The sequence below is a fragment of the Symsagittifera roscoffensis genome, chromosome 1, assembly GCF_963678635.1.
Source record: "Symsagittifera roscoffensis chromosome 1, txSymRosc1.1, whole genome shotgun sequence".
Classification (NCBI taxonomy): domain Eukaryota; kingdom Metazoa; phylum Xenacoelomorpha; order Acoela; family Convolutidae; genus Symsagittifera; species Symsagittifera roscoffensis.
Window position 1 is genome coordinate 89,825,249 of NC_087062.1, and position 16,011 is coordinate 89,841,259.

General features: G+C 33.1%; 1 protein-coding gene across 1 annotated transcript in view; it reads left to right on the forward strand.

Moving 5' to 3' along the window:
- LOC134840549 (putative uncharacterized protein DDB_G0282133) overlaps positions 1–14,510 on the forward strand; it is a 30,181-nt gene extending 15,671 nt beyond the window's left edge. The window contains exon 5 of the mRNA XM_063856447.1: positions 13,980–14,510. Coding sequence (XP_063712517.1) covers positions 13,980–14,510 — 531 coding nt within the window. The remainder of the gene's footprint in view (positions 1–13,979) is intronic.
- Positions 14,511–16,011: the final 1,501 nt, after the last annotated feature.

Here is a 16,011-nt window from a genome sequence, read left to right on the forward strand (position 1 = left end):
ATTATTGTGTAGAAAATTAAAAAAATGTTACAAAAAATTATTATGATTATTAGAAAAGATTCGATGATATCAAAAAGAAAGATTATAAAGACTTGAAGTATTGAAAAAAAATGTTTAAAATTGATAAATATTTGAGCGACTGTTTGAGAGAAAAGCATTTAAGAAATGATCTCTTTGTCGAATATTTTTTGCTGTTTGAGGCGATTTTCTAGTGTGGTCGAATTATTTATTAGTTTTTTGACAAGTGGGTTGAGTTTCGTAAAAAATTGTTGGGGGCAATTTTCATGGTGACTGGGAGGTCGTCTTTTTCTTTATTTTTGTTTGTCAAATGATCCGGGGTATGGTGAGATTTTTATACTTTAGGCTAATTAAAATCTTCATTTTGTGACTTTAGGCTAAGTTATCAAATTTGTTTTGGGGGTATTCGTGGTCTGAGTTGGGGAAATATTGTTGATCTTTGGGTTATTAGATAAGGGAGGGGTACGGTATTATGGTGATATTTATTTTAGCTGTCAAGTTGGAGTGGTTTGCTTATTTTTGACCTGGAGGTTGTAAAGTTATAGTTAGAGATGTGCCTGGAGTTCTAGATTATTCGTCTAATTGATCTTAGTTTGAGTTAGAGAAAGTGGCGGATTGGATGAATCCTATTGGTCTATTTTGAACTAGAATTATTGCGTACTTGTGAGCATGTTATTTTGAAAAATGGAAATGAAAAATGTTACGGAGGTTTCAAGATTGTGAAGTATAAAATTTTAAAATTACTTTTTAAATTCTACTTTCTTTAATATTTTAGATTGGGGGATGAACATTTTGTAGTTTTTACGTGGTTGATTTCGGAGTCTTGTTGTCTTTCTATGTTCTGATTTGTCTATTTCTTCTTGGGGTATTATTTGTTCTGTCATTTTTCTATTTTTTCTTTGTTTTGGAGATTCTTTATGGTTTTGTGTATTGTTTTTGGTAGCGATTGGTTTTGTGTTTTGATTTTCGGTGGGGTTATCATTTTGTTCTGTGTTTTTCAGATGTGGTTCGTTTTGAATAATTTTTAATCCTGTGAAAGAATATAATTGGGTTAATTCGCGGAGTGCGTATTCTTTTGGGTAATAAGGTAATAGGTTGTTTCGATGCTGAACGATTTCTTTTTTGTTTGAGTCGATAATTTTATATGTGACATCTGTGGGTTTTGCAATTATTTGATAGGGTCCTTTTCGGAGGGGTTGTAATTTTTTAGAAATTCCTTTTTGAGTATTAAAATTAGGTATTAAAACAAATGTTCCAATTTTTAAATCGGAAGCTGGTGTAAAACGTGAATTGATTTGTTCATTTATGTTTTGTCTTTGTAATAACTTTTTCGTTATTTTTTGGTAAATTTCATTGTGTTTCTTATCTCTATTTAAAATCCATTCGGTGTGTGTACCGGAGGCTAATTTAAGGATTTGTGGGTGATGAAAATGATCTTCATCGTGCGTATGTAATGGTAGGTTATAACAAATTGAGTCTTTATTTGGTTGACAATAACCTTGTGCGTTTTTATGGGAATTTGCTGTAAACATTATTGGTTTGCGTGGCTTTTGGTTGAAAACCATTTCGTATGGTGACATTCCTAAAGTTGTCGTGATTTGTGAATTATATGCTAATGGAAATAATTTTACATCTGCTGACCATTCGGTATATTTGGTATCATTTCCGTTGATGATACATCTAAGATATTCTTGTAGTGAACGGTTCATACCTTCGACTAAGCCGTTTGTCCAAGGTGCATGAGATGTACGTGGTTTGTGTTTAATGTTGTATAAATGACATAGTGTTATTATTTCATTATTTATGAATTCTGTACCATTGTCTGTGACTAAAATTTCTGGTAGTCCAAATTTTGCTATCCAGTGTTCATAAAGTGTTGTGTATGCGTAATAAGCGTTACAATGTGGTACTGGGTTAAGTGCTACATAATGTGTAAATGCGTCAACAATTACCATAATGTAGGAGTTTCCTTCTGATGAGGGTGAAATTGGTCCTTTAGTATCAAATGAGATACGATGATTAAAGTATAAACTTTGTCCTTTAAAATCTTGTTTTTGTGCTATTTGTTTTTGATTTGGGTAAGGTTTATTTAATTGACATACTATACAATCATTGCATAGTACTTTTATCCAAATTGGTGCATTTGGGAAGTAAAAATTTTGTATAAAATTTGAATATGTTTTCTCTGATCCAGAGTGTCCTTTAATGTTTTGTGTATGTGAAATATTAAAAGCTATAAGAATCATACTTATAGGGAGACAGGGAACTGTAGATTCATTAAGGTTGTACTCTAAAAGGTCTGTATTTTCGTTAATTGTTGTATTGTTAAACTTGCGAAAGTATCGGAGGAGTGTTTTGTTTCCTAGAATGGTTGAATCTGCTTTGATAGGTTTAGTTTTATATTTGTGCCATGATTTTAGTTGTCGAATTACTGGGTCAAGGTTTTGATATTGTTTCAGTGTTGAAATTGTAATTGTTTCTGTTGGGGGGAGAAAAATGTTTTCGATTTCTAATTTAGATAATGGTATTGTATCAAGTGGGTCGTGAAGGTCAAAAACTTGATTTATTGTGTATTTTGAATCATTTGTTTGTGGTCCTGATAAATTTATTTTATCAGTTAAATCTTCTTTTTCAATTAGTGGAAAATGGTCTTTTTTAGGTAGGTGTTGTTTTGTTCGTTTTTGTTGGGTGTTATTTTTTATCCATTGAGAATATGGAATTGGTTTAAAAGTTGATGTTCCAAGTAGGTCAACTTCATAATGATTATTTTGACAATCTAAATAAAGTGGGAAATGTTGTAAATTATTTATTTGTGATTGTTCAATATCAGTTTTTACTGCATATTTGCATTCTAATCGAGGTGATGTTTCGTTTTCTGCAAGGTAGAATTTTATATTTTTGGGTATTTCAACTGTTGTTTTTCGTGTAAGTAATTCAGGTGGTGTATTTCGACTTAAGGTGTCTGGTAATGCAAGATTTTTTCCTGCAGTCCAAACTATATGTAAGTTTGGAAATTTCATTAGAATTAGTTGAAATCTGTAAACTCGGTGGTTTGGGTTAGATTTCTGTGTAAAAAGAAAGATGATTGGTTTGTGGTCTGTGAACAAAACTGTGGGATGTTTTGATCCAAGTATCAGAAATTCATATTCTGTAAGTGTATATATTATGGCTGTACATTCTCTCATTAGAGTTGAGAGTCGTAGCTCTGCTTGAGTGAATAATCGAGAATTTGCTGATATGAGGTTCATTTTATTTGTACCATTATGTGATTGTAATAATGCTGCGCCGATGCCAAAGTTCGAAGCATCGCACATTGCATAAAATGGTTGATCAGGGTCTGGAATTGTGTTTGAAATTTGTTCAGTTAAAAGTTTCTTTATTTCTTCGAATCGTGTTTGATGTTCTGTATTCCATTCAAAGTTGTTTTGTTGTCTAAGGATGTTATAAAATGGTCGTAGGTATAATTGCATTTTATAAACATATTTACTTAAAAAGTTTAACATTCCAAGGAACTCTTGGATTTTCTTTTTATTTGTTGGTGGTTGAAGTTTTTGAATAGCGTCAATGCGTGATTTCAGTGGAGTGATTGTTTTTCTTTCTATATTATGTCCTAAGAATTTAACTCTAGTCAAAAAGAAGTGTGATTTATCGGGGGCGGCCTTCAGATTTTCGTTCTGAAGTATTTGGTGATATGTTTCTAAAACTTTGAACATTTCGTCTTTTGTTTGTGATTGCATAAAAACATCGTCTAAATAGGTGATTGCGTTTTTCTTGAGTATTAGTGGTCTAAAAATTTTGCTCATAAAGGCTGAAAATGCTGCTGGTCCTATGGATATTCCATAGAATAAGCGGTTGAATTCATATTGTTGGTTTCCGATAACAAATTGTGTTAAACGTCGTGATTGTTCATCTAGTGGCATTTGATTGTATGCACTATTCATGTCGGCGGTTGTGAAGTATTTGCCGTTTATTTTTGTTAAAATAACTTGTATTGGTTCAATGGGCCAATTACATTTTGATTCATCTATGAGTGAATTGAGGTATCTAGCATCGAGAACGATTTTTAACGATTCTCCTTTAGCTAGAATGATAACGGGGTTGATGAATGTGTTGCCTTTTGGTTGTTCTTCTTTATTAACCGGTGATATAATGTTGTATTGCTCTAAAATATCGAGTAATCTGTTTACTTTATCATGTAAGTGAATTGGTACTTTACTTGCTCTTTGTTTTTTGAAAACTGCGTCTGGTTTTAATGGGAGATGTAGTGATGAACTGATTTTGCCAACATCGAATTTTGATGTTGCATAGACTGATGAATATTGAATTAGCTGTTTGGCTAACTTTTCAAATTCGTCTTGTGTTATTTGTGAATGTTGGAAATTAAACATTGTTAAAAATTTCTGTTGGTCCTCTGTGTAGTTACTGATGTTGAATGTAGGTTTGAAATATGGAGTTTTTGTGAAATAATCCGTATTTCTGTTTTCGTTACTTATTATATTATTTATAGATAATTCTTCATTAAGAATTGTAGATTGGCAAATATCTAGTAATTGGAGTATATTATTTACGCGATAGGCTTTTTCGTGTATTGGTGATATTGTTGCGTTGGTTTCACAATATCCTAAAAGTCCTAATGGTAATGTTACTTGGTAAGGTGTGTTGTTATAGACATGTAAGGAGATGATATCTGAATTCGAATTTTTCAAATATTTTATTGAAGAGATTGTGATTTTGAAAAATTTATGAATCGGTTTGAATTCAAAATCTGACATATAAAATTTTTGTTTGTTTTGTGCTTTATCATATTGGTGAACTTGTTTGATTGAAAAATTATAGATGTTTCCTGATAGTGGTTTCAGGTGTTTTCTTTGTTGGTTAAATATCGGATAAAATTTTGAAAAGAATGGTGGTTGTTTATTCAATCTTTGAAAAAATGTTAAGGATGTTTCTTTTGTTTTTGTATATTTATCTTTGATTAATATTTTACTATTTAGTATGTTAATTGTTGGTATATACTTTGAAATAAATGGTATTCCAATGATATTATATTTAATATCGGTGATATGGAATATTTGTTTAAATGGCTTATTTAAAATTTTACTTTGTTCCATTGTTCTGGTAGGGAGGAGAAATAATTGGATTTTTCCGTAGTTTATCAATGTTGATCCTTGTGCTGTCGCTAGTTTGCTGGAGGTTTCAAAAGGTGTTAGCTTTGGGTGTAAGATTTTTATTTCATTCCATGTGGGAATGTTTATTATGTTTGATTCTGCTCCTGAATCAATTAAAAAATCTATTTCAAGGTCTGGTGGTTGAAATTCTTTATTTCTTGGGCTTTCTAAGAGAAATGGTATTGTCCAAATTTTTTCTTTGGGTTGTTCTTTTTGTATATTTTGATAAATGTGGTTTGTATTCAAGCATTTTGTTTTGGTATTTTTATTGGTTTGATTTGTAGTGTTTATCTCATTTGTTTCTTGCGTCGTTGGTGTGGAATTTATGGGTGTAGTGTAATGATTTTGAAGAATTTGTGATTGATTTTCATATATATGTGATGGAAAGGGTTGTTCATATATGACAGATTCATAGTCATTTTCGACTTTTATCATATTGATATCAAGAGTGTTTTCAGTATCACTTTCTGAATCTGATGATGTACAGTTTATTTGATTGAGTTGTAACGTATCAGTTACTGTGTCATCAATACCTGGAGGGTCTGATGTTGTTTCTGGGTTAGCTTGTACTTGATTGATTTGTCTTTGATGTTTAGGTGTACTGCTTCTGTGACGATTATTAGAGTTATTGTAGTGATTATTATTTCGGTGTGGTGATTGGGAATAATTTCGATAGCGATTATTATAACTTGGGTGTCGGTTTTGTGAATTATTTCGCGATCTGTTTTGGTAATTATTGTTTGGTCTGTTATAGTTCGATCTATTATATGAGTTATTCCTTGATCGGTTGTTCGGGTAATTCTGGTTTCGGTTGTTTGAATAACTTCTGTTTCGATTATAGGAGTAGTTTCTATTCCTATTGTATGATGAATTTCGTGATTGGTTGTTTGGATAATAGTTATTTCTTGATTGAGAATTAGATCTAGAAACAAATCGTTGTGTATTTGAATTTGATCTGGAGTAGTTATTTCGACTATTCGGTCTATTGTAGTGATTTTGTGATGAATTATACGTGTTTCTTCGTTCTGGTGATCTTCCTCTATAACTTGAGTTATATGGAGATTGATTTCTTGTATAGCTTGTATTGTTTGGGAGTGGTTTTCCTGAACTGTTGTTGCTGTATACATTTTTGTTTGGTAGGTTTTGATCTTTTTTCATGTATTGATAAAATGATTTATTTGGTTCTTTGTATTTTTGAGGTTTATTTTGACTATCTTGTTGTTTTTGTCTACATTCGGAAATACTATGTCCGTATCGTCGGCAATAATTACACCATTTTTTGAAAGATGGTTTGCCTTTAAAGTTCGGGTTCTTTTCGTAAATATTGAGTATTTCAGTGATTTTTTCAACGAGATCTGTTTCTGATTCTTGTATATTATTAATATTAGTGGGAGTCGTTTCAATTTTGTTAACGTATTGTAATTTCAGATTTTCCGTTTCTTCTAATTTCATTGTGATTTCTGCTTGTTCTAGTTTGTCTACTAGTTTTCTAAAATCTAAATCGGGTTCTCGAATTGAAGAAGGATGTGATGCTCTCTTTTTTATTGCTATTTTCCTTAATTGTGGTGTTAAGGTCATCATTAAGATTTCTGTCATCTTAGTGTTTTTATAGTCATGTGTATTTAGTGAATATGCTTTTCGAACTAGTGTTTCGATTCTTACTGCTATTTGCTTGATGGTTTCGTTTGGTAATCTGCGAATTTCATTACATAAAACTCTTTGTTGTTGTTTGTTTCTTTCGGAGTCAAACATTTTTGAAAATTCTTGTGTAAATCTTTTCCAGTTTGATTTTATTTCTTGAGGTAGTACTGAAAACCATTTTTGGGCTGCGCCATCTAAGGTTGTTTGTATCAACGCTGTGCGTCGATGTATCCAGTTTTGATGTAGTGGCGTGTTAATTGGTTCAGGTCCAATATTTAAAATTAAATTTGCTGTTACTGCATTTAAGTAATCTTCTACAGAGTATTCAGGGTCTGTTCCTGTGAAAACCATTAAGGGTTTATTTGATGTTATTGATGATCCACCCATAAGGTATGGATTCATTGTCATTTGTAATGATTCAGCTGCATTTGGCATTTGAGAAAAATTTGAAAGTTGGTTTCTTGTTATTTCATGTTGTTGAAGATAATACGGGAGTGGTATTTCATTTTGCATTTGTGATGGTTGATACGAGTGTGTAGTCATTGGATTTTGTTGTTGAATTGGTTGAAAAGATTGTATATTAATTGGATTTGGTTGTTGAATTGGTTGTTGATATTGTGCATCTGTTGATTGTGGAGAAAAATTTCTATGGTTTGTACGTGTTTTCTGTATTCCTTGTCTACGATATTCTTGAGTATTTGGTGCAAATATATCTGGTTGTAAGAAATCTTCATCTGAGGATAAATAATCCATTTGATAAGATGTTTGTTTTTTATTTTTATTTTGTTGAAAAAATGGGTAATTTTCACTGCGATCCTGTGGAGGATTTGGTTGAAAATTTGTGGAATTATATTGGGCCGTTGGGTTATCCCACTTTCGAGGTTTTGTATATTGATTAAAATTTCTTTGTGGTTTATAATTTGTTTTTGATGGATGTGTATAATTATAATTATGGTCTGCAAAGTTGTTTCTAGTGAATGTTTTGCGTGTTTTTGATGGTATTGTCATGGGTTTGTATGTTTGGTAATCCATATGTGAATATTTAGGGGCAACCGAAGGTTTAACGGTTGATTGTAAGGTTACCTGTGTTTGTGAAGGATTTGTATTTCTTGGTGTTGTTAAATTTGGGCGTATTGGTGAAATACTTTGTTGTGTAGTTGTTGTGTGTACAATTTCTTCATTTATGAAGTGTGATGGTGTCTGTATATCTTGTTGAGTAAGATTCCTAGTTCCATTGAGGTTTTCATTGTGTATGACTGTAGAGTTTAAACTATTATTTTGTGTATCGGGTAAAAATGTATTATAGTTTAATGGTGTTGCATCAATTGTTAATGGTATTACTCTTACATAATCTCTTATGTAAGATATTGTACCTATTGCTTGACTTGAGATTGATTGTGGAAAGTTTATAAATACGGGATGAGACCATTCGGGGTCCCAAACATAATCTGATTGTTCTGTGATAGCTGTATCATCGTTCGAGTTTTGGGGTCTAAAATTTTTTCTTGCTTGTGCAATTAAATCAATATTGTGTGTAAAATAATCTATTATGAACCATGCTAAAATTTTTTGTAAATCGTGTTTGGTATGTTGTGAAACGTCGTCTTTCGTGAAATTTTCTTTAATGATGTTTAAATAACTAGAGAGTAGTGTGATTTCATGTCGTACTCTTAAATGTTTAGATGTTTCTGTCGGTGAGACATTTGTTAATGGGAGTTCATTTTCTAATATCGAAATATAACTATATATTAGTGCGAAAACTTCATTGGTGAAAATGGAGTTTGCTCTTTGTGAGTTATGGTATTGTATGCTTTTTATATATTCTGAAAAAACTTTTGAAAATTCTAAATCAAGGTCGTCTGTTTGAATAGTGTATGTTCTATTATTATGGTTTGGGGAAGTGAATTCTATAGAGTAGATTCCATATTGTTGTGTTATGTTGCATATATCTTTTAGATAGTGATCTATGATTTGTCTTTTGATTTTTACATCGGGGAACTCTGTTTTACATGGACTGATTCCGGGTTCAAATAAATTTACGAGTAAATTTTGACAAAATATGTGTTGTCCTCTATCAGTATCTGCATCTACTATAAAAGGAAAGATTTCATCATCATCTGGAGTTTCGTCACCTGGGGTGTGCGTTGAACTCATTTTTTCGTTCGATGACTGTTAATATGTAATTATTAATGTGTCGAATTGGTTGATTCCAGTTGTATAGATGTACTGGTTTGTGTTTATACTGCTTTTTTATTCTTCTTTTTCCTCTTTGTGATGAATTTGAAGTTGTTTCTGAGTCAGAAAAATATAATTGATCGTGTTGTGGGTAATTTTTATCTATTGATTCTTTTAGTTTGTAGAGTTCGTCTAAACTGTTGGTTTCTGATTCTGAAAATGCGTTTCGATTTTTTGAAAATCTTTTTCGTGTTATTTGTCTTTGTTTAGTGATTATTTTTCTCTTTAGTGTTTGTCGTTTTGTTCGAATGTATCCAACTGTTTGTGTATGAGGTGTGATTACAAGGTCGTATTTTTTGTTATCTATTTCACAATTGTGTAAAACGATTGTTTGTTTATTCCCTAGGTTTTTAAATGACATAAGGTTTAGGATGACGGGTGCAAAAGGTTGTTAAATGATTTCTATTTTCCTAAACTGTTAGTTCTTACGATTTTTTGGTTAGCTTAACCTGGGTCTATTTGTTTAGGGTTGGAGAGAAAAGTATATCGATTCCGAAGAATGATTTTTACTTTCTCGTGACTAGTATAAGCTAAGGTGTTAACTTACTTAATCTTACTTAGGGGTAGTGATTGTGTTCAAGGGTTGGAGAATAGTAAATCGATCCACAAGGTTCAGGTATAATTAGAACGCGAGTAGTTCGTTAGATACTATTTTAAACTTACTAAGTCTAAGATTTATCCTGGGTCTGGTAAGAGGGGGGATCAAGTGAAGGATGAATAACCGAAGTTCTTCACTGTTTATCCTAATTTGAATGATTAGTTTTGTTTAAAAATTTCTATTAGTCTTGGGTCTTTAGAAAGGGTTGGGTAGTGAATCGACGTTTGAGGTCGTTAGACACTAATTAAGTGGGTGGGGGAGAACAAAGTTGTTCTGTTTGATCCAAGGATAAGCCTTGATGATCAAATTTAAAATGTAATGAAGTAGAAAATGATTTAAGATCCAAGGATAAGCCTTGATGATCTGGTTTTAAAATTAAGTGACTTTAAGTTTTAATGAGGTTTTAAATTTGTGTAAAGGAAAGATTTAGTATTTTATGATATTAGTGAGTTGATGATTGCTGTTATGTTTTAGGTGATGAAGCTGGAACAACAGGATGATTTATGATTACTAACCATTTATTGTCATGCTACTAATTTTTATTTTTATTTTCCAATAAATATTTTTCAAACATGTTTTGTATAATACTGCAGAATTTTAGGAAAACGATCTTAGATCTTTTTATCAATCGTTATTGTATAATATTAATTTTGTTTAGCGCCTGAAATGATTTTGAAGATTTACTTCAAGGTTTTATGTTTGCAAATGGAAATCTAAATTCATTGCAAGTAGTATTCGAAATATAAAAGTTTGTTCTGGCTTTTGCCGAACTATCATGTAACTATACGGCAAGTTTCTACTTTGTCGTATGTCGTCTTTGGTTCGATGTCTTCTTCCAATTCCGGGTAGTTCTATTATGGTTCGGAATATTGGCTCGGATCTATTGAGTCGGAGAGACATTTCAATTAAATTATTGTCGTATAACATTTTGTAAATGTTTTTGTCTAATTTCTAATCTAATTTTGGTTAATTCTAATCTAATAAGGTCTTGTTCGAGACTTATGGTCGCACCAGATGAGTTAGGACTGGAGTGTAACTCATAGAGTAATTTCGGATAGGGTACACCGTCTGCTCGTCACGCTATCTTATTTTCGGCCGGATAGATTCGTGCAACTTCTTAGTCTAATACCGATCCTAATCTTACTCTTATACTATCTAGTCTCAGGTTGTTTAACTAGTCTCTGCTAGGCTCAATAGATCTAGGGTATACTGGTTTATTGCGGCTGCTGAAGTGCTCGGGAGAGTCCAACTAATTTCTAAGTTAAATTCAAATCTCTCTGGTGCTGAAATTACAAGTAACTTCAGCACTTACAAATAAGTGGGTTGTTAGTTAGATGGATCATGATTGGTTAATATTAAATACTTTACATTGGTAAAACATTTAATTTATCCAATCATAAAATATAGTTTAGATCAGGTTCCAACAGAATGTTCAGAGCATATTCTTACAAAATACACGCTTTTTCATTTTTTTTCAAATAAGTGTCGTTTTCTGTGCATGGTATAATAAGAACGATCTGACGAAAGCATAGAACGTACGCATATTTGGCAGTAACAGTAAAATAGGCAAATTGGGCATTAATTTTGTCAAAAAATGACTACAACAAAAAAATCAAAAAATTCAATAAACTTTGAAAACTTTTTATATTTTTTGCAGATATTTTTTTGAATTGATTTGAGTTTTTATTCCTTAGAACGAAAAAAAAAACGTATATTACTAGAGTAAAACTAAATTTTTATGGCCTATCTTTCTATAAAAAGTCAAGGGCTATCCTTCTAGTAAAACTCATGGCCTATCCTTCTATTTAACTGGCTGGAAATTAAACAAAACTGTAAACCAGTTTTTCTCGACACTGGGACTTTTTGAAAAAAAATTTAACAGTCGTTCAAATTGGGGCTGAAGGCGTTTATTATTACTTATCACTCTTACAATTCCGATGATTTGTGGTAACTTTTCATGGTTGAAAAACTCAATAAGCCTTCTCACTCGCTTTTCTTGTTCGAAATTAGACGATTAATCAAAAATTTTAAACCTGTTTTTTTTTACACTCGGACAACTTTTAAAAATCGTTCGACTGAAAGGGCTGTATTTTGATATATCACTCGACCCATTCGGTTGATTTTTGTGGTACCTGATTTTGCGTGAAAAACAAACAAAAAAAACTAAAACAACCAAATACAATGGTCGGAACAAAAAAATGTGTGGCATATTTTTATGTATGCTCAGCGCTAAATGAATTTTCGAAAACTAGTTTCCACGGCTCAAATAAAAAGTTTTTTTCGTTATTATAAAAAAATGAAAGATGTGCTTATGAAAGCGTTAAAGAGCAAGGAAAAAAACTGATTGAAAATGTTTGAACTCATTGAAAAGGTTTAAATAAAAAATCATGTTAAAACTTTTTGAATTTGAAGAACTGTTTATGACTGGCATTTTTCTTAGATGTATCTCATTTGGAAATAACTAGATCAAAAGATAATTGTTTCAACCCAGTGCAAATTCAGAAAATTAAGTTCATTTTTGAAACTTTTTTTTTACAGCCATTCACATTTTTTGTGACTTTTACACTTTTGCTGTTCGATAGTGAAGTTCGCCTCCTTATAACAAAGGAAATGAACTGAAATTAAATAGAAGTCAAAAACTAAATTGCAAAATATCAACTTCGAGAAGAAAGAAAAATATCATCACGACCGATATAATTGACAATCACTACGTTCTTTTATAGATAAAAAGTGTCATTGCAACAGCAAGCTTCTTTTACTTAAGATGCTGTAAATTCATATTGAGAATGCACTACTTTCGCAAACACTCTCCTGCCGTAAATTAGTCAAAATAGGCCGCTTTTTCTCGACACTGATTTTTTTCTGAATATTCTTTGAATCACGGTTTAAAAGGGATTAATTTGAAACCACACTCAATGTAGTACAGAATTTCGCGAATTCTGAAAAAAGGACCAAAAATTTCGGCCAAACCGCGAGAGATAAATAAAAAAACTACACCCCACTTACTGATCGAAAGCGCTTGTATCTAGCCTCAAGTAAAGCTACTCCAAAATTTAGATTACTATGTTTATTTGTTCTAGAATTCGCTGGATCTTCCGGTCCAGAAAAACAGCATTCCTAAGAAAAAGCGAGAAGTCTCTTTCAGCCGGACTGCAAAGAAATAAACAACCCGAAGTCTAGAGAGTTTTGAACTGTTGTCATTATTTACAGATATTGAGAACCAACTTAAATATATGTAATGATCAATTTGGCGTTTTTTATAAGTGGCAAGATGTTTCTGGAAGAAGAATGACCTATGTTTTGTTTTTGGAGGGAAATCCCACTTAGAGAAAATACTTTCAATCAATGACGCGTAAAAAAAATTAACTGTAATCCAAATAGTGTCATCTAGGTGCGGCTTTTGACTTCTTTTTCAAAGAATGGAGAGTAAAAATCACGATCAAGAAAAAATGCTAATTAAATTTCTCAGCAGAAAGTTCCAGAAAAAGGAAAACTCGCAAAGAACAAAGAAGAATGATCAAAATTGTAAAACTAGGATACGAGAAGAAAATTATGAAAAACTCAAACGTCTGACGAATCTACAGAGCCATTCAAACTCGTCTATAGATGAAGTTCTGGGCAGTCAGAAACAAGGTCAACTTCAAAAGCACACAAAAAATTGCAGGTTGAGAAAAGATGACAAAAACAAACGAGCTTTTCAAGAACAAAAAGAAACAGAGGACTTGAATGGTCTTGTTAACGGAGCATACGGCGCTCATGATACCGAAACACAGAGGCATGTTTGTTATCTCATTGATAAACTCCAACAACAAAGTTCACAAAAATTAGCAGTACATTTTAAAATGAATCAAGTACATCGCTCGGACGAGGAATTCAGAAAATTCAAACTCGAACAGGAAGCAATAGAGGACTTATATTATCGCCAAAAAATCAGCAAACGCAACCAAGCCCCTGGTTACATCCCGCAGAATGAAAACGGAGAATTTTCCATTCAGTCTCGAACAAATGGAACGCTTTCTTCAAATAACAATTACCAAGATATTGAATCAGCTTCTTCGAAAGCAAGGTCTTGTCATTGTGGGCTTAATGAAAATAAGACAGTCCAACTAACAATTCCGCCTAGTAATACTGAAATCCGCGTTGTTGTCAATCAAGGCAAGGAAATGAATGAAAAACCAGCCTCAAAGTGTTTCTGCTCAAGAAATTCAAGTCGACCACTTTACAGACCTTTGACTTGTAAATGCAATGAGCGAAACCATCAGCAATCATACCAACAAAATAGCTACCAACATCAATCACACCAACATAATTTATCTCAGGAGTCTGAAATACAGTATTCAACTGACAGGAAAGTCTCTAGTCAGTACAAAGAACCAGCACCGTGGTCCTCAACCTTGGAGGGGAACAGAAGTCAAGATGAAGGACGGAAAACATCAAAAACCAAATCCCTATCTGCAATTGACGAAGTAAATGAGGAAAAAAGCAAAGAGACAACAACTTTAGATCAGAGACCTATCCAAACTTCGATAGATAAGACAAAATCGTCTAGCTTGAACCCGTTCAATTTTGATGAAAATAGAGTAGAAGAATACAAAAGAGAGAGTAAACTTACACCATTGGACTACTTCGAAGAGTCATCAGCAGCTCAGCTACAGCAGAAAGAGGAAGGAACAAGGAAATCGAGTGTTAACCCTTTCATTTTTGATGAAAACAGAATCGAAGAATACGAGAAGGATCGCGAGACCACTCCATTGGATTACTTCGAGGAAACTTCATTTGAAACGCTAAAAGCGGATGGTGTAGAAATAGAGAAAGACGAATATATTCAAATTTCAGTTACGCCCAGTTGATGTTGGCATTCTGACTGACTGAATTCTCAAAATGCAGTTTGAACAAATTTAAATATACAAAATAGCAGCAATACTTCTGATACTTGTCAGCATTATCCGGGCTAATTTTAGAAAAAGGGTCAATTAAAGTGCGACGGTACGTGCACAGGTTGGATAGGACCGTACCAACGCTATAGAAATACATCGGCAAAATTTCAGGAATTAATCAAGTCGATTTTAATCAAAAAAAAAAGTCAATTAAAATGGGCCCTTCCGTCATGCGACGGTTTCGCGCACAAGGTGGATAGGGCCGAACCAACGCTATATAAATACATCGGCAAAATTTTAATAATAAATCAAGTCGATATTAATGCATCAAGAGAATTGTCAATTAAAATCCAGCCTCCTCGATTATAGCACAGCTAGAATTGTCTATGTTGTATGTAAGGCATAGGATTGCACTCCTCAAAAAAGCAAAACTTATTTTTGTTCTTATAAAGTTTATTTTGTCCGAGTATGATTCGTTTCGTTTCTCGCTTAGTTTCTCTGCTAGTTTCTGGATGGTTTTGTAGAGCCTGGAGCTGCTCCTCCGGTACACGCAAAAATTGGTGGAACAAAGCTGCTGTGTTCCACATCCAGAATTCTTTGTTGGTATTTAAATGTTTTGACACTCTCATGATATTTGTAGGCGTCAGATATAGTTTTGGGGCAGGATTTAGCATGGGCGTTGAAAATTTTTACGTCGAAAAAAGTTCGGCTGAATCGGCCTCCCCAGAGTCCGTTTGCCTTGCTGTCAAGTCGAGCGTCATCTTCAGTAGTGGTTGTTTTGTTGCGAAAAATTTCCCCTTCCAACGATTGAAGTTTCGGCTCTATTTCAACATCATGGCATACTTCGTCCAGGAGTGTCGCAAAGGTATCGTGAATTTCATTATGTCTTAGGTGAGAGTATCCACCTTTGGGACAGTGTAGAGAGTGGGTCAGTGTGAACGGTTGCCTACATGGGCATGTATGTGGGGTGTTTGGTTGTTCACATACATATCTCAGATGTAATCTATCTTTAAGCTCGCCCGGAAGATACATATCGACGGGCGAGTTTATCTATGTAACATTCGCCCGGAAGATACATATCGACTGAAAATAAAGCTAGGTTCTAAGACGACTGGCCAACGTCTAAACAGAGCTCTACATGCTTTTCACCGTCTCTATCAAGCCAGTACTTTCGGTGGTCTTTCTAACATCGGGTCGACAAAAACGTTACTGCTTTCGGCTTCGGTCAAAACACTCAAATTAACTAGATTACATGCAGAAATAGTGAGCTCATGGCTGGGTCTCAGTATCCGCAGACCACGAGATCACTCCTAAAATCAGGGCTACTACTATTTATTGAATTATTATTGTTTTTGTTCAGAAGATAAAAATCATCATCTCCATCGAAGATGGATCAACCCTCTCCCCCAAATCCTAGCTTCTCATCTTAGCAGAATGAATCCAGATGTTAATTAAATTCAATTCAGAACATAAT